The sequence below is a fragment of the Mytilus californianus genome, unplaced genomic scaffold, assembly GCF_021869535.1.
Source record: "Mytilus californianus isolate M0D057914Y unplaced genomic scaffold, xbMytCali1.0.p SCAF_10, whole genome shotgun sequence".
Classification (NCBI taxonomy): domain Eukaryota; kingdom Metazoa; phylum Mollusca; class Bivalvia; order Mytilida; family Mytilidae; genus Mytilus; species Mytilus californianus.
This window is the reverse complement of record NW_026262582.1, coordinates 38,064,129-38,084,375: the sequence shown is the minus strand read 5'-3', so window position 1 is coordinate 38,084,375 and position 20,247 is coordinate 38,064,129. Positions and strand designations below refer to the sequence as shown.

At 33.1% G+C, this 20,247-nt stretch overlaps 1 protein-coding gene across 1 annotated transcript in view; it reads left to right on the top strand.

The window, feature by feature from the left end:
- Positions 1-20,247, top strand: part of LOC127718071 (inversin-like) — a 94,243-nt gene that overhangs the window by 8,759 nt on the left and 65,237 nt on the right. The window contains exons 2-5 of the mRNA XM_052223971.1: positions 5,974-6,030; positions 8,228-8,345; positions 9,009-9,175; positions 16,968-17,141. Coding sequence (XP_052079931.1) covers positions 5,974-6,030; positions 8,228-8,345; positions 9,009-9,175; positions 16,968-17,141 — 516 coding nt within the window. The remainder of the gene's footprint in view (positions 1-5,973; positions 6,031-8,227; positions 8,346-9,008; positions 9,176-16,967; positions 17,142-20,247) is intronic.

Here is a 20,247-nt window from a genome sequence, read left to right as displayed (position 1 = left end):
GAAAAGATAAACAATTTATTTATTACTTATACCTAAATCAGATGTACAAAAATGTAATCATCTTGTATCTTCGGGGCGATTGCCCCTCAGATATATGAGAAGCTTACATTTAATACTTACAGTGTAAAATGTATTGTGTGCCTGTAAATTAAAATCTTGCTGTATTAAATGTAATGCTGTTTAGTGAAGTCTGTTGTTTTTCATTTTAAATCTTTAAAAACTTTAAAAGTGTGAGTAGAAACTGATTTTATTTAAAATAATTTTTACAAGCTTTAACAAAACCTTTGGATAGCTTTTTCATTATAATAGAATTGATGAATTACATTTAGATATATTGTTATTGTTTTTAAATGCTTAACATCTAACAAGTAGTTGACTCAAAAGGTGAAGGTAGAGATCATTTTTGAATGAAAGCCTTGATATTTGTATGTTTTCATCTAGAGCTAAGTTAATGCTGGCTTTTTAACAGTTGACGACTTTTTCAGTGTCTAGGTTGGAGATGATTATAATATAATATCAATGGTCCACTAGGTCAAACAAGAATTTAAGACTACAATTATTATTTTTTGTGGATCTTCTCTATGTAGCATACATGTAATATTTAGTTTCGGGAACAGGGTCTGGTCATCTCTGCAGTGTTTGTGTGGGTGACATTGTCTTACTAGACTGAACCAAGGGTAAAGTATGTCATCATGTTTGGGTGAGCATGGTGAGTGGGGTTGTTCAAATTCAGTCGGCTTCTTTGGCCACTAGTCTGATGCCCCAGGCTAGTAAAAAAATTTTATTTGGACTAGTAAGTATTTGTAAAACTTTGTTAAGACGCATAAGAAAAATGTCAGAAATATTGGTCTTCGGACTAGTAGTTGGAAAAAATTTTAATTTTTGGTGCAGACTACAAATTGATTTTTTATACGACTGCAAAAAAATTTTTGTGGTCGTATATTGGTATGACGTTGGCGTCGTCGTCGTCGTTCGAAGACACATTGGTTTTCGCACTCTAACTTTAGTTTAAGTGAACGGATCTCTATGAAATTTTACCACAAGGTTCAATACCACAAAAGAAAGGTGGGATTGATTTTGGGGGTTATGGTACCAACAGTTAAGGAATTAGGGGCCAAAAAAGGGGCCAAAAATAAGCATTTTTGTAACTTCCAGACATAACTTGTATGTTAGTGTATGGATCTCTGTGACATTGTACCACATGGTTCCATATCACAAAAGGAATGCTGGGATTGATTTTGGGGGTAATTGCCTCAAAATTTTAGGAATTAGGGGCCAAAAAAGGGGCAAAAAACAAGCATTTTTCTAGTTTCATGACAATAACTTGTGTGTAAGTGTATGGATCTTTCTGAAATTGTACTACAAGGTTCCATATCACAAAGGGAAAGCTGGAATTGAGTTTGGGGGTAATTGCCGAAACGTTTAGGAATTTGGGGCCAAAAAGGGGCCAAAAACACATTTTTCTAGTTTCCAGACAATAACTTGTGTTCAAGTGTATGGATCTCTCTGAAATTGTACTGCAAGGTACCATACCACAAAGGGAAGGCTGGGATTGAGTTTGGAGGTGATGAATCATAAGGGGGTTCAAAAAATTGGGGGGGGGGGATTTTTTTTTTTTTCCTTTTTTTTTTCTTTTAAAATTTTCAATTTTAGTTGGTTATTTCTGATTTATATTTAAAAGCAAATAATAATGATATGGTAGGAGATACACACCAAACAGGATGTGTAAATTATTATATAATAAGTATTGTGCAATAGCAAGAAATTTTCAATTGCACAATATTGCACAATAGCAAGAAATCTTCAATTGCACAGTATTGCGCAATAGCAAGAAATCTTCAATTGCACAGTATTGCGCAATAGCAAGAAATATCCAATAGCACAATATTGCGCAATAGCAAGAAATTGTCAATTGTACAGTATTGCGCAATAGCAAGAAATATTTAATTGCACAGTATTGTGCAAAAGAAGATACTTTGTATAAATTGCTTATTTCTTGACCAATTTCAATGGGGTTTTATTCTTGAATTCTTGGGGTTCTTTAATATGCTGAATCTAACCGTGTATTTAGTTTTTGGATTTTGGGCCCCGTTTTTAAATTGGTCCACAATGGGGTCCAAAGGGTCCAAAATTAAACTTTGTTTGATTTCATCAAAAATTGAATTATTGGGGTTCTTTGATATGCAGAATCTAACCGTGTATTTATATTCTTAATTTTTGGTTCCGTTTTCAAATTGGTCTACATTAAGGTCCAAAGGGTCCAAAATTAAACTTAGTTTGATTTTAACAAAAATTGAATTCTTATGGTTCTTTGATATGCTGAATCTAAATATGTATTTAGATTTTTGATTATGGGCCCAGTTTTCAAGTTGGTCCAAATCGGGGTCCAAAATTAAACTTTGTTTGATTTCAACAAAAATTGAATATATGGGGTTCTCTGATATGCTGAATCTAACCATGTATTTAGATTTTTGATTTTTGGGCCCCGTTATCAACTTTGTCCACATTGAGGTCAAAAGGGTCCAAAATTAAACTTTGTTTGATTTCATCAAAAATTGAATTCTTGGGGTTCTTTGATATGCTGAATCTAACCATGTATTTAGATTTTGGATATTGGACCATAATAGATGAATGTCCAATTTAAAATTTTTAAGTTCTTAGACCACATTCATTCTGTGTCAGAAACCTATGCTGTGTCAAATATTTAATCACAATCCAAATGCAAAGCTGTATCAAGCTTGAATGTTGTGTCCATACTTGCCCCAACTGTTCAGGGTTCGACCTCTGCGGTCGTATCAAGCTGCGCACTGCGGAGCATTTTATTATCCTTTATTTTATTCCATTAGATTTAGATATGTCACTTGAGCGTGGAAGTTAATTAAAACATTATATTTGTGACCATGCAGTGATAAGAAATTTAAAAAATTTGATGTTTTAGAATTAAAAAAAAAAAGTGAAATCCAATTCTGCCACCAGGACATGTACAATAAGTGAAAATATTGATCTGCATGCTTGTTAGTCTAAGGAAAGAAAAAAAAAATAGTGAAATTTTCTTGTATTAAACAATTTAATTTTTATGTTTTTTTTAATAGAATATTTCAACAATTCAATAAAAAAAAGAAGGTTTATATGAGCTGCTGTAGATAAACTTTCTGAGATGATTTAAGGAAAGAACCAACTTTTAGAAATTCATGAACTGATTTCCTTAATTTCAGGTTAATTAAACAGTTTACAGTTGATGTGGGTGTTATTTGCTGGTACAATATAGATAAAAATATGATGATTGCTTCCTGTCTATTTTTGTTTATCATCTACACAGCTTTCATCAGTGTTCTATTTTTAGCTGATCTTATTAAAGTCTGTTTCATATAAGACATCTGCAAATTATATGTAATGTAAAATTTCAGAAGTTTAATGAGTTTTTTATGAAAAGTTGGTAAGTTAATTGGTAAATGCTTGCAAAAATTTGTAGCAATATAAACTTTAAATATGAAGACAAATTGAAATAGCTCTGAATAATAACCATTTGGAAATAGGTATATATTTGCTGCTGAGGTAGCAAGATGCCTTCACTTCCTGTGGAAAGTTATGGAGATGGTAGAACTTTTCTGTGCATGTTGTTCATGTAGAACCTATATTTACAGAACAGTTGATGAAATGGTTTGATTACTAATACAGTATTTGTAACAATGAAGCAAAATGGTCATTCTTTGCCTTCCTGCATGTCTAAAGAGGACTTTCTAAATGACATGAAGAGAAAATAGTTTTGCTTTACTCTGTAGATCTTATATTTGATATTTGTGGGCATTTTCGGATCCGGGGAGTGGGGGGGGGCCTTTTGTGGGAAAAATTTGGTTGATTATATAGGGAATCACTGAAGCATGACTGGAGCAGTGCCCCTCTTATGTCAGTCAGTGGGCCCCCCGTATAAAAAGTTCTGGATCCCCCACTGATTTTTCTAAAGAATATTATAATAAGAAATTGCATGAGTTATGAATCTGATGTTGCTGTTTCACATAATAGTATGAAGATATTGATAATTGGAGATGATGAATATATGAGACAGCAACCCCGGTTAGGAATTTCTGCACCTATACCATACAAATAAAAATACTACATAAGCTCGTAAACATTTAAACTGAAAATTACAGACAAATTGTATATAAGCTTAATTATGTCGTGTATGTCAGTATTGAAATACTGGTCATTGGGCAGATGATACCCATGGGGGCCCGTATATGCTGTAGGCATTGGTCAGTATAGCGACAAAAACAATTATTTCAATTGATGATAGTCACGTTTACGAGATTGTGTTTTGTTTTGCGTGGAATGCAGATTTCATTGGAAGGTTTATTTCTGGTATCTGACAAAGGTTTCATACTGTTGAGTGGGGTGACACGAGGGTGCTCATTTCCCAATCCTGCTTTTTTTTTAAAATTTCCCCCTCCCTCCCTTCTTTTTCCCAGATCCCACTTTTTTTTTTACCCCTTACCCCTATATCATACATACTCCACATCCCAAAAGCGTGTCATCCCCCTAACCATTTGGTAACTGTTGAAAAAGAATGAAATTGAAAAAAAAATATGTTTTAAATTTATTTACATGTATTAAGAATCTTAAAATAATCGGCATGTACACATGATGGTATCCCTTGTTGATTATAATTATATATGACATGTATGGTTATCTAAGGAATTATTAATACTGAAGGTTGAGTTGGAGTCTGAAAATATATTGGACCTGCTTAATTAAACTTTTCTTTTGGGCTGTAACTTATGTTAAAGCTGTATAAATATTGACCCAGATCATTAATGAATGGTCTTGTTTGTTTATTAACAAAGGCACAATGTTTAAATATTGACTCTATATTAAATAAACGTATCTCTTTCTACTTGACTTCATAAAAACATTTATTGGAAAAATTTAAATGAACTTGACTAATATTTAGTTTCTTAAGAGATATGTGAATAACATCAATAAAAGTTGTTATGGGTTTTTAAGGTCATTTTTGTTCTTTTGTTTATATGTAGTTAGATAATTTTATAACTAAATAAAGACACACTCTTTGCATTTTGTATGACCTTGTTAGAAAACATATTGAGTTAGGCTTGTCTGAGAAATAAAGCGATACAATACATAAAAAAAAAAATCAATTTAAGAAATGTTAAATTAAGAATGAATAAAAAATAAATGCAATAGAAACAGCACGCCTTTTCCCCTTAATTATGAATCTAAAAATAAGAAGATGTGATATGATTGCCAATGAGACCACTCTCCACCAGAGACCACATGAGGTAGAAATAAACAACTCATACCCCATAGTAAGCTATATTATAAAAGGTCCAAGTTAAATGACAAATGTAAAACAATCATGACAATTCAAACAAGAAAATTAACAGCATGATTTATGTACAAAACAATAAACGAAAAACAAATATGATATACAGCAACAAGCAACAACCACTGAATTACAGGCTCCTGACTTGGGACAGGCACATACAGAAGGTTAGATTCTCTTCAGAATTTTTATATGAAAAAAGACAGATGGGGTGTATGCGTCGATGAGACAAAAACTCAACATGACAATACTAAAATTATCTCGAATTAAGCATACCGTCTTCAGCAATTTGCAATTCTCTGTCTATACCATTTTCATGATTTAATTGAACATATAAACTGCTAGAGCCTAGTTAAAGTGTTTATCATGTCACATGTGTATGAATTTAAAAGAGACGAACACTAAATTCCTTGATACATACAAATACACGAGCCAAGTAAAGTCAATGTTAGAATTATTTTGTGAGAACTGAACTTTTCCCCTATTAACATGATTAAGGGATGATCCCTGTATATATATGAAACAGTAAAGAGAAAAAAACATGTTATATAATTGTGGTAGAAAAGTAAATATTAATTGTTTCAGAGAACATTTTTAACTTCAAGATGAATAATAAGATTTATTTGTTTTTATAGGTTACAGGAAATGAGATGACATCGGTGATGGGGGCAGATGGCCCCGGGGTGACACAGGTAAATATTAGATAAGATTAAATAAGTGATGGGGGAGGGTGGGGGGGGGGGCATAAAGACACAGGTAAATATGAAAATAAAGGATCAGTCTTGTAATGATTATCGATAGGCCAAGATTTTAGACTTACATGTAATTGAATAATCTTTTATAAGATTATTTTACACATGCACATATGTGGTAAAAAGGTCAAAACTATGAAAGCTGCTTTAAGTATGATAAAAAGTTAGGGATGTTTTTCATGGTTGCAACCAATGAAGAACAGTCTTTCTGTGAAAAACACCTTCCATAAACTGCTTAGCATGATGCATGCAAAATAACCTTTCACCACCCTCCAAACTTATGACTAAAATTTAAAAAAAAAAACAAGCCAATGAAAAGATCATTGATATGTAGACCTTTGGTTAATGATCTTTGAATGTTCAAAAACAAATAAAAGCAAGACAGAGTTTTGTTAACATTCTATGAATGACGATGAAAAACTGTTGTGTAACTTAGATAAAATATTCAATGACATATCATAAACAAACTCTTCAGAAGAAAAGTTTGAAAAATCTTCCAAAATTAAATTTCTGAGGCACTTAGGACAATGGTCCTCACAAAGTTACATCTACATGTTACACAATTCTATATATACATATAATATAAACTACGATATTGAAATACAACTTGTTCATGCTTTTTTAGTCATGTTAGGTCTTAAGTTTAAGGTGGGTTGTATAAATTAAAAGACACCAAGATTATTATCTTAATTTTAAATCTTGAATTTGACAAAACCTCGCTGACAATGATCTGATGAAGGAAGATATAGAGATATTAAATACGGACAATGCACATACGTCTTATTATAATTGGCAATCTTTAAACGTACTTTGACACCTATATCTCTTGACAATCAGTAATTCCTGTTTTGTGTAAATGCAAAAAATAGTCAATATTTGGTTACGTAATGGCCGTTTTGGCCAACGTTCAGTTGTTAGAGCCTTACTGGCGTGTGCCATTGTCTTTTAACTATGTAAAATTTTAAATATAAATATATCATGCATATATATGTATATTAATTTTGTTACAGTGTATATTATTTATTTGACACTCATATATATGTTTAAGACGGATGAGATCAATATATTAGCATGAAAGTATTCAATATTTTCTTTTGAACTAATGTAACTTATTAAATATTCTCTACAATCAATAGTCATGGAGCAAATATTATCAAAGAAATTTTCTTGGCTAAAATCATTTCCCTGTCAGGCTGTGAAATATTGACGTTTTTATGCAAGAAAGAGAAAAAAGGTATCCATTATTATTGTAGAGATAACACATACAGGATGGTATGTTTCTGAAATTGTAATTTATTTTTGATTCAGCTTGTGCTACACCAATTCCACTTGGTTGAACTGACTTGGTGAAATCTGGCCTTTCCCTGCTGACACGACTTTAAGCAATCATCAATCAATATAAAGACACCTTCCTTCCCTTTGATAACTATCATATATATATGATATCATCTTTAGCTTTTACTTTTAGAATTATTATTTATAGAACATATGATTTTAAAAACGTAGTATGCAATACTTGGACCTTATTTATGTTATCATGATTATATTAGGTCCCTGTGCAATGATATTGATATTGAGTTTGACATGTCTGATATCAATTATTTCAACATTATCTGCAGATGATCAAGTATTTCCTTTAAGACAGTTGATCAGAGCTAGATTTGTTGTTACCAGAACATATATAATTCATATCAAATGTTCAGTATCTATTTATCTGTTCAATTTTAGCACAAATCACAGGTGTCAGGGTGTAGCGTTTTGTGCAGTTTGTGTTAAGTATGGTTACACTTTAGAAATGAGATCCAAATTATCATAAACAAAAGTACAAATGAAGGATTTTACAATGAACATGATGAACAGAAAAAAATTTAGTATTCATGATTAAACCTATTAGAGGTGTTGCAGGAGAGAAAAGAGGGGGAGTGGGTTGAAGTCACTTCTTTAGAAAAATTAATTGGTGGTGATCATTTTAAAAAGATAGCCAAAACCATTATAGAAAATATTCTTTTAATTTAAAAAAAATTGTATGCATGGTGGGGTGGAATAACAACTGCCTTCAGAACACCTTTCATTTATTTCTAAACCTTCCCTTATCATCTTATACAATTTTAAGTTGTATTTTAATTTTCATTCCTAGATGGAGAATGGTGGGATGGATAATGTTGCCGAGATTGAGCAGGAGTTGGAAGGAGTCACACAGATGCATGTGGCTGCTGTCAATGGAGATAAAGCCTTACTTGCCAAACAAATAGTCTGTAGGTCATTTAAGTTGTCTTATGAATAAAAGGAGATGTGGGGGTATATGTCAATGAGACAGCAACCAAAGACAGAAAACAATTAAAAAACATTTAAAGCTCAACATATAGTCTTCAACAATAGGAAGGAAACATTACGTAGTTGGAAAATATGTGTCTGATCCATTTATCCTTTAATTTTGAACAAAAGAATATGCTTAAACTTAACTTTGTATCACCCTATGAAGAAAAATTATGTTTAAAATTAACAGACTATCAACTAACAAGGACCTGCTATCAACACCAAAGCTCCATTAGGAAATTAGGCATTAAGAACCAAAGATTATAATCATGAATTGTGAAATTCTCAATAAAGTATGGCAGGGCTAAACTTGTATTTTACAGATTTAAACTCACCAACTTTTTTTATCTCTATCAGTAGGATCTTTGTATATGAATTTAGCTCAATTTTAAACATCAAGTATTTTGCTAATACTACTATTGTACCTCTGTCTATCCTTGATATGGTAACAGTGACTCTCATTTGTTTTGTTTTTCTCAAGGTTTTAGAGATTTTCCTGCCATATTCCCTAACATAATCTACAATCAACATCAATTTTCGGCCTGCTTTGCTATTTAAATGTTGAGAATAATAATATTAATGCTTTATTTGTTCCATTTTAGCAAGTACTCAGGAATTAGATACAGGTGATCAGTTTGGGCGGACTCCTCTCATGTTCTGTGTGTTGGCTGATAGACTGGATTGTGCTGAGCTGTTATTGCGAGCAGGTACCCAGGTTAATAGATCTGACAAAGGAGGTAGAACAGCACTACATTGGGCAGCTCATAAAGTAAGTAGACTAGAATGTGTTTGGACTGCTTCGTCAGGTAATATATTGCACATACATGTAATTAGGATATGATATAAATGTGTTTAAAAAGGGGAGATCTGTCTCTTCTTTATATGATATACTTGCCTTACTTTATATGGCAACTTAAATTGTTTAAAGGCTTTCTGTCAAATTGTTTTTAAATGATCACTGGTGAAAATGAGTTTGTTTACATTATTGAAATATGAAGAATTTTATATTACTTTTGTTTTTAAAGGCAGTGCTTTAATGCCTTTCTAGTTGCCGTGTTAATCTTTCTTTCCGCGATATCCAACTTATCTACGTGGGGGGTCATTAGGCTCCAAGTAGATCCGGAAAATGTTGATTCTCTCCTCTTCTTATTGTGATATAAAATGTTTTTTGTTTCATTTCATTTACATTGGGAAATAGAGAAACGATCATTGTGTTTTGTTAGTTTTAAAAACTTTTGATATATTTGTATTTTACATTATAAGCAGTCAACCGATTGACAAACTAGAATTATTTGAATTCCATGTGGAAAGAGGTCGGGTTAATTTCGAGTGTTATCTGCAATCTAGATGTTTATAAATCATTTCAGTCGTTGATATAATAATTAATGGTCGACTGAACATGAATTATATTATACAATTTAAAGCGCATTTCTGTTTATGCACGCGAACCCGTCTAACGTAATTGTTATTTCGCGGTTATATAAAGTAGCAAATTATCGTTCCTGAATAGGTGGCGCCGTGGTAGCCGATCCTGTTCTTCAACTTCCGGTTTCTGCACTGTGCAACTATTACAGTTGCATTTTTAATTAGCGATGCCAAGTACATGTTGTTGTGTACCTGGATGTCATTTAAGAGGAGGACATGCATTTCCAAATGACTTAAAAAGAAGGAAAAATTGGATCAACGCCATGGCCCATACGCAGATTGGACGAGAACACGATGAAATCGTGGAGTCCATCTCAATCAGCTGTTGTTTGCAAGGCACATTTTACTGAAAAAGACTACGTGCAGGAAACTATTCATGGTAAAACTCTATTTTCTTTTTAAAATATATAGTTATATATGTAATCGCCATGCGAATAAACCAAAGTTTGTTTACAACCGCAATTATCGTTTTAGAATAAATGGGGGTGGTTAATTCAAGACGTCATAATTTTTGTCGAGCCTGCGACTTTTGTCGCAGAAAGCTCGACATAGGGATAGCGATCCGGCGGCTACGGCGGCGGCGGCGGCGTTAGCTAACTTCTTAAAAGCTTTATATTTTAGAAGATGGAAGACCTGGATGCTTCATACTTTGTATATGGATGCCTCATGTTACGAAGTTTCCGTCAGTCACATGTCCAATGTCCTTGACCTCATTTTCATGGTTCAGTGACTACTTGAAAAAAAATTCAGATTTTTTGTAATGTTAAATTCTCTCTTATTATAAGTAATAGGATAACTATATTTGGTATGTGCGTACCTTGCAAGGTCCTCATGCCCGTCAGACAGTTTTCACTTGACCTCGACCTCATTTCATGGATCAGTGAACAAGGTTAAGTTTTCGTGGTCAAGTCCATATCTCAGATACTATAAGCAATAGGTCTAGTATATTCGGTGTATGGAAGGACTGTAAGGTGTACATGTCCAACTGGCAGGTGTCATCTGACCTTGACCTCATTTTCATGGTTCAGTGGTTATAGTTAAGTTTTTGTGTTTTGGTCTGTTTTTCTTATACTGTATGCAATAGGTCTACTATATTTGGTGTATGGAATGATTGTAAGGTGTACATGTCTAGCTGGCAGGTGTCATCTGACCTTGACCTCATTTTCATGGTTCAGTGGTCAAAGTTAAGTTTTTGAGTTTTGGTCTTTCTTTCTAATACTTCATGCAATAGGTCAGCTATATTTGGTGTATGGAATGATTGTAAGGTGTACATGTCTAGCTGGCAGGTGTCATCTTACCTTGACCTCATTTTCATGGTTCAGTGGTCAAAGTTAAGTTTTTGAGTTTTGGTCTTTTTTTCTAATACTATATGCAATAGTTCAACTATATTTGGTGTATGGAAATATTTTATGATCTATATGTCAGTCACGCAGGTTTTATTTGACCTTGACCTCATTTTCAAGGTTCATTGCTCAGTGTTAAGTTTTTGTGTTTTCGTCTGTTTTTCTTAAACTATAAGCAATAGGTCAACTATATTTGTTGTATGGAAGAATTGTTAGCTGTACATGCCTGCCTAGCATGGTTCATCTGACCTTGACCTCATTTTCATGGTTCATTGGTTAATGTTTAGTTTACTTGGTTAATGTTAAGTTTATGTGACAGTTGTAATAAAGCTTTATATTTAGGACTATCAACATAATATCAATGATTAGTAAAGAAGGCGAGACATTTCAGCGTGTGCACTCTTGTTTGGATTATGATTCAATGTGATCTGTTTGAGATTTTTTGGTGCTTGCTACAATTATAATGATTTCTTACAAGAGGTATATCATACTGAGAATTATTTTAGCAGTAATTATGCTAATGTAGTAATGACAGGAATGCATAAGCTATGCCTCATAGACTTTCTTGAAAAATATCAATGACAATGTTAACAGGAACAAAACAATGACATGCTCTCATCTATATTATAGTTATTTAGGTACAAACAATGTATGTTTGTTGCATACGTCTCTCATTGTTTGTCCTCATTAGAGCTTATGTTTGTATGTTTGTCAATATGCCGAATCAAAATAAAGTTTTACTTACTTACTTACTTACTTTGGATTTACATAACATACATTTTGATGTACATTGATTCAGGCTAACATAGTTTTATCCAGATTGTAATGAATAAATCTAGTTAATATTTTGCCAGGTAGTACAAAGTATGCATTGCTAATGGAAGTTCATTTAATTATCAAAAAACTAATGTTTTATAACCTTTTTCAGGGCGCAAACCCATGGCCACCATACAGAGACTTAAGTCTACTGCCATTCCCAGCCTATTTTCCTGGATTAAGCAAGAGACTGAATCGTCCGCAAAAAGAAAAATCAGGGCAGTTTCCTGTGAAAACAAAAGAACTAAACTTGATGAATATTGTAGTAGAAATCTAGAGGAAAGTTTTGATTGTAAAGTTGGTTTTCCTGAAGAAGTCATTCATACTGCAGACAGGATTTATGACTGTCCACCACCAACTGCCGAGCTAATGTTGAGCTTCACAGATGGAATTACGCAAACACCATCAATGCCTATATTTTCAGCAGAGAATTTTGAAATGAAGACACGTGACACAGCCATGCATTTTTATACCGGTTTAGAGTTGTATACTAAATTTTTATTTGTTTTCACCACACTTGGTCCAGCAGCACATTGTTTGAGATACACATATTTTCAAATTGATAGGGTGTCATTTGAAAATCAGTTTTTTTATGACTTTGATGAAATTGAGGCATTATACAACCAACTTTGAACTGTCTAGATTCTAGATTGAAACTAGTGTTAAGAATATTGTGTAAACATGGATTGTTTTTATGTCTAAACAGTGGCGTGAGGCTAACACTTGGTCATTAAGTGGTTTAGTCAGGTATTTTTCGCCATCCAACTTCAAATTAAAGTTTCCTACAACTTGGATTATTATTGACAGCACAGAATATCCCGTGATAAAACCTAAAGCTCCTAGAGCTCAGGCAACCTTTTCATCATATAAAAACAGAAACACTGAAAATACTTGTATGTTCGACACCTGGTGGTTTAGTCAACTATGTCTCTAATGCATATATGTTGGTTGTACCATGGCCAGTGACTGTGAAATAGTTGAAAGATGTAGAATAGTTCAATTATGTGATCCAGGTGACAGTGTGATGGCAGATAAAGGTTTAAATGTGCAAGATTTGTTTGCTCACTTTTTTCAAAAAAAGAAACAGAATTAGTTCCAAAACTCTTATACGGGATAGAAAAGTCTCCAATTAACACGTGCACATAGAGCTAATTATTGGACTTGGCAAAACATACAAAATTCTAATAAATCCTATGAATGGAACTGAAACAAAACTTTCATCTGAAATAACATTTAGTTGTTTTATGTTGTGTAATTTTAGAACTTGTATTGTGCCAAAGGATGCATAAATAAAAGTGACACAATGAAGTTTGTTCTGATATATATATATATATATTATTTACAATTACATGCACATGTAAATTGTAATGCATATAAAAATAAGGAGATGTGGTATGATATTCAGTGAGTTTATCAACCCAAAGTGCATAAGAAATGGGTTAAGCAGTTACAGGTGTTACTGTCACCGTACAATCTCCAACAATTAGAAAAACTTGTACCGTGTAAAAAATTTCAGAGATCTTACAACTAAGTTTGACTTTGGTGAATTGTTTATATCTGTTGATGTAAATATAAAAAAGAAGATGTGGTATGATTGCCAATGAGACAACTCTCCACAAGAGACCAAATGACACAGAAATTAACAGCTATAGGTCACAGTACGGCCTTCAACAATGAGCAAAGCACATACCACACAGTGAGCTATAAAAGGCCCCGAAATGACAATGTATTAAAACAATTCAAACAAGAAAACTAACGGCCTAATTTATGTACAAAAAATGAACAAATAACAAATATGCAACACATCAACAAACAACAACCACTGAATTACAGGCTCCTGACTTGGGACAGGCACATACGCGTACATACAGAATGTGGCGGGGTTAAACATGTTAGCGGGATCCCAACCCACCCCCTAACCTGGGACAGTGGTGTAACAGTACAATATAAGAACGAACGATAATAAATCAGTTGAAAGAGGCTTAACTCATCAGATGGATAAATACAAATACAAGTGGACGTGGCCAGGTAGTTGTACATCCAAACAACAAAAAGACACTAAGTACAGATCTGAGAGTACTCGCATTTACTGACAGCTAGTTCAAAGCCACTAACAACTGATAAAAAAATCTTGCATCTAAGACTAAATTATCAATCCGTAAGCTCCCTTTAGAATTTTATAAATTTTAGATTTTACATTTCTGAGTTGTGGGGTTTTATTCATTAAAAAAGGGGGGGATTTTCCAGTTTTTGGACAACAACTCAAAAATGCTTTAAGCAGTTCGCATGAAACTTTGGTGAATTATTTATAGCTATTGATGTAATCTCCCTATTGATTTTCCTAAATTTCAAATATGACATTGAGAAGAAATTGAACTTTATTTGTTTATAGTCTGGCAACAGATTTATTAAGTATTGCGCAACAGCACAGTGTATTGCACAACAGCAAGAAATCTTTAATTGAATATAAATTCAATTCATATAACCAATTTCAAGTTCTTTGACTACATTTATTCAGAAACTATAATATGTCAAATATTTAATTACAATCCAAATTCAGACTTGTATCAAGCTTGAATATTGTATCCATTTTTGCCCCAACTGTTCAGGGTTGGACCTCTGCAGGTGTATCCAGCTGCACTCAGCGAATCAGTTTATTTCTTAATTAAGAACTCCTTTTTGTCGAGCCTGTGACTTAACGCAGAAAGCTCGACAGGGATAGTGATCCGGCGGCGGCGTTAGCTAACTTCTTAAAAGCTTTATATTTTAAAAGGTGGAAGGTCTGGATGCTTCATACTTTGTATATGGATGCCTCATGTTACGAAGTTTCCGTCAGTCACATGTTCAATGTTCTTGACCTCATTTTCATGGTTCAGTGACTACTTGAAAAAAAAGTTGAGATTTTTTGTAATGTTAAATTCTCTCTTATTATAAGTAATAGGATAACTATATTTGGTATGTGCGTACCTTGCAAGGTCCTCATGCCCGTCAGACAGTTCACTTGACCTTGACCTCATTTCATGGATCAGTGAACAAGTTTAAGTTTTGGTGGTCAAGTCCATATCTCAGATACTATAAGCAATAGGTCTAGTATATTCGGTGTATGGAAGGACTGTCCAACTGGCAGGTGTTATCTGACCTTGACCTCATTTTCATGGTTCAGTGGTTATAGTTAAGTTTTTGTGTTTTGGTCTGTTTTTCTTATACTGTATGCAATAGGTCTACTATATTTGGTGTATGGAATGATTGTAAGGTGTACATGTCTAACTGGCAGGTGTCATCTGACTTGACCTCATTTTCATGGTTCAGTGGTCAAAGTTAAGTTTTTGAGTTTTGGTCTTTTTTTCTAATACTATATGCAATAGTTCAACTATATTTGGTGTATGGAAATATTTTATGATCTATTTGTCAGTCACGCAGGTTTTTTTTTACCTTGACCTCATTTTCAAGGTTCATTGCTCAGTTTTAAGTTTTTGTGTTTTGGTCTGTTTTTCTTAAACTATAAGCAATAGGTCAACTATATTTGTTGTATGGAAGAATTGTTAGCTGTACATGCCTGCCTAGCATGGTTCATCTGACCTTGACATCATTTTCTTGGTTCATTGGTCAATGTTTAGTTTACTTGGTTAATGCTTAGTTTATGTGACAGTTGTAATAAAGCTTTATATTTAGGACTATCAACATAATATCAATGATTAGTAAAGATGGCGAGACATTTCAGCGTGTGCACTCTTGTTTCATTCATAAATTACTTTATACTTGGAAATATAATTTTGCTTGGAGTTATAGTTTCTAAAAAAATTATTGTCATTGAAAGAGTTGACATGTTGCAATGTACATTTATTCTACATAGTTCTATGGTACCAAATCAAAAGTTTATATAAAAGAAAGAAGTCAAAGGTTTCCCATCATAGTTTAGTTACATACATTTTTTTTGTACCTGAGGTCGTTGAATATAGATCATTTTATATAAATAAGGAGATGTGTTATGATTGCCAATGAAACAACTATCATCCATACATTGTACCTACCAGTAACAAACCATGTTTGCGAAGTTGAATAAAATACAGTTGATAACATTTACTTATTACTAAAAAGAAAATGCCAAACTATTTTAAACAGTATTTGACTATAAACATAGATAAAAAAAGGTACAAAGTGGACATAATGCACTAGTTCATAAACAAGTGAGAACAATCGCCTTCATATAGTGCTCAGAATATGACATTCATAAAACTTGTTCAATATCATTAGAGAACTCTAAATCTTAAATACTGAAAGCCACCTCTGATAAGTACAATGTACTATGCAAGATAATGATATAACTGGACCAAAAATACACACAACCTGTAATTAACTGCCTTTACAGCGCTTTCGCGCTTTGATTACATCTTTGGTGGCCAAGTAGTCTTAGAAGAGCATTTACATGAATCTCTAGCCTGTCAGCTTTGAGGTTTGGAGTTCTAACCGATCTTAATTGACAAGAACTGACAATTATCCTGACGAGGGTCTTTGGGCCTCCTCTACCAATAAAAACATGCCCCCTTGATATAGCAAATGTTGCTGAAAGTGGCATTAAACACAAACAAATATTTACATCCTTGTCTTTTAATGGATCATGTTGTGCATTACTTATGAATTTTTTGCAGGTTCTAACAGTTCTTTAATAAGTAATAGTCAACTTAATTAGGCCACCCTTAAAAATTCTTTGTTTGATGTTGCCTACCCATGCCTTGTAGGGTTGGGTAGGTAGGTAGGGATTTTTTTTGTTTTTGGCTGACAACATTAGTCACATGTTTTAGACAAGAAAACAACCTTAGAGCAGGAAAAATCATTTAAAAAGAAAATGAACCTATTTGTGCCATAAAATATTTCATGTAGGCTGCTTTTTAGGTGGGTAGGTAGGCAACATCAAACAATCTAAATTTTATTTTTGGCCTTATCATATATTATATAATGTTTTTTTTTTTATTACAGGGCAATAATCGATTGCTGAAGTTATTATTATCCAAGGGGGCTGACATCAAACAGAAAGATAATGAAGGTCAAACAGTTCTCCATCTGTGTACACGACATAAATCTACAAAATGCATGAATTTGTTACTACGGCAACTGTCCCCAGGGGAAATTGATGATCAGGACAAGAAAAAGGTATGACAAGAAAACAGTATGCTAAATTTTTATCTGTTATTCTTTTGATTAAAACAGGGTGGCTCATAAGGAAAAAAAGAAAGAATACAATGTTTTAATTCATTACAAAAAATCAAGAAAAAAGTGTATTAATTCATGACAAATACTTGAAAAAAAGTAAAAGTATAGGAAGAGCATTTTTATTGCAGATTTTCATCTTAAAATACAATGTGAAACTTTTAACACTGCGCACACATTCGCATCACTGTAAGCCTAAAATTGGCCTAGCACTGGTTTGAACAAAATTCTTTGCTAGATGATTAGATGCCAATTGTAGCTGAATATCTGAACAAGGAAATAGACCTCAAAATAGGCTGACTTTGTATTTTTTCAACTTAGGAAATTAATTAGTGTTACAACTGCTGTCAGGAAAGGGTAAACTAACTTAACAAGAATTTCATCTTAAACTTCAACTCTGATGAAGCTTATTTGAAAATGTTTTCTTTTTATACGACCGCAAAAATTAAAAATTTTTTGGTCGTATATTGGAATGACGTTGGCGTCGTCGTCGTCTGGCGTCATCCGGCGTCGTCCGAAGACACATTGGTTTTCGCACTCTAACTTTAGTTTAAGTGAATGGATCTCCATGAAATTTTACCATAAGGTTCAATACCACGAAAGGAAGGTTGGGATTGATTTTGGGGGTTATGGTACCAACAGTTAAGGAATTAGGGGCCAAAAAGGGGCCAAAAATAAGCATTTTTGTAACTTCCAGACAATAACTTGTGTGTAAGTGTATGGATCTCTCTGACATTGTACCACAAGGTTCCATATCACAAAGGAAAGGCTGTAATTGATTTTGGGGGTAATTGCCTCAAAATTTTAGGAATTAGGGGCCAAAAAAGGGGCAAAAAACAAGCATTTTTCTAGTTTCATGACAATAACTTGTGTGTAAGTGTTTGGATATTTCTGAAATTGTACTACAAGGTTCCATATCACAAAGGGAAAGCTGGAATTGAGTTTGGGGGTAATTCCCCGAAACGTTTAGGAATTGGGGGCCAAAAAGGGGCCAAAAATAAGCATTTTTCTAGTTTCCAGACAATAACTTGTGTTCAAGTGTATGGATCTCACTGAAATTGTACTGCAAGGTACCATACCACAAAGGGAAGGCTGGGATTGAGTTTGGGGGTGATGAATCATAAGGGGGTTCAAAAAATTTGGGGGGGGATTTTTTTTTTTCTTTTTTTTTTCTTTTTTTCCTTTTTTTTTTCTTTTAAAATTTTCCATTTTAAGTTGGTTATTTCTGATTAATATTTAAAAGCAAATAATAATGATATGGTAGGAGATACACACCAAACAGGATGTGTAAATTATTATCTAATAAGTATTGTGCAATAGCAAGAAATTTTCAATTGCACAGTATTGCACAATAGCAAGAAATCTTCAATTGCACAGTATTGCGCAATAGCAAGAAATCTTCAATTGCACAGTATTGCGCAATAGCAAGAAATATCCAATAGCACAATATTGCGCAATAGCAAGAAATTGTCAATTGTACAGTATTGCGCAATAGCAAGAAATATTCAATTGCACAGTATTGTGCAAAAGAAGATACTTCGTATAAATTGCTTTATATTTCTTGATCAATTTCAATGGGGTTTTATTCTTGAATTCTTTGGGTTCTTTAATATGCTGAATCTAACCATGTATTAAGTTTTTGGATTTTGGGCCCCGTTATTAAATTGGTCCACATTGAGGTCCAAAGGGTCCAAAATTTAACTTTGTTTGATTTCATCAAAAATTGAATTATTGGGGTTCTTTGATATGCTGAATCTAACCGTGTATTTAGATTCTTAATTTTTGGTTCCGTTTTCAAATTGGTCTACATTAAGGTCCAAAGGGTCCAAAATTAAACTTAGTTTGATTTTAACAAAAATTGAATTTTTAGGGTTCTTTGATATGCTGAATCTAAACATGTATTTCGATTTTTGATTATGGGCCCAGTTTTCAAGTTGGTCCAAATCGGGGTCCAAAATTAAACTTTGTTTGATTTCAACAAAAATTGAATATATGGGGTTCTTTGATATGCTGAATCTAACCATGTATTTAGATTTTTGATTTTTGGGCCCCGTTATCAACTTTGTCCACATTGAGGTCAAAAGGGTCCAAAATTTAACTTTGTTTGATTTCATCAAAAATTGAATTATTGGGGTTCTTTGATATGCCGAATCTAACCGTGTATTTAGATTCTTAATTTTTGGTTCCATTTTCAAATTGGTCTACATTAAGGTCCAAAGGGTCCAAAATTAAACTTAGTTTGATTTTAACAAAAATTGAATTTTTAGGGTTCTTTGATATGCTGAATCTAAACATGTATTTAGATTTTTGATTATGGGCCCAGTTTTCAAGTTGGTCCAAATCGGGGTTCAAAATTAAACTTTGTTTGATTTCATCAAAAATTGAATTCTTGGGGTTCTTTGTTATGCTGAATCTAACCATGTATTTAGATTTTGGATATTGGACCATAATAGGTGAATGTCCAATTTAAAATTTTTAAGTTCTTAGACCACATTCATTCTGTGTCAGAAACCTATGCTGTGTCAAATATTTAATCACAATCCAAATTCTCAGCTGTATCAAGCTTGAATGTTGTGTCCATACTTGCCCCAACTGTTCAGGGTTCGACCTCTGCGGTCGTATCAAGCTGCGCCCTGCGGAGCATTTTATTTAATTTGAAATGTTTAAAACTTGTAAATGTGATGATTAAAAGAAAAATTTTGAGAGAAATATTTTGTCCCCTGAAATTAATTTGAAATACATGAATTTCAATTCCATGTAGAAAATGATGTTGTTAACAATGAAAAGATATACATGATATAGATATATCAACAGGTACTCCAAATCACATGTTTTGTTACTTTATTTAACTGTTCAGTAATGCTACTGTACTAATAAAAAAAAAAGAAGCAAGTGATACTGAAGCTACAATGTAAATTTATAAGTTCAAGAGAAACCGATAACTCCATGGCAATAAAACGAAGAGACAACTATCGACAAAACACTACACACAAAACTAATACTAAGAAACACAAACCCAACCAAAACCAGGGGTGATCTTCAATTACAA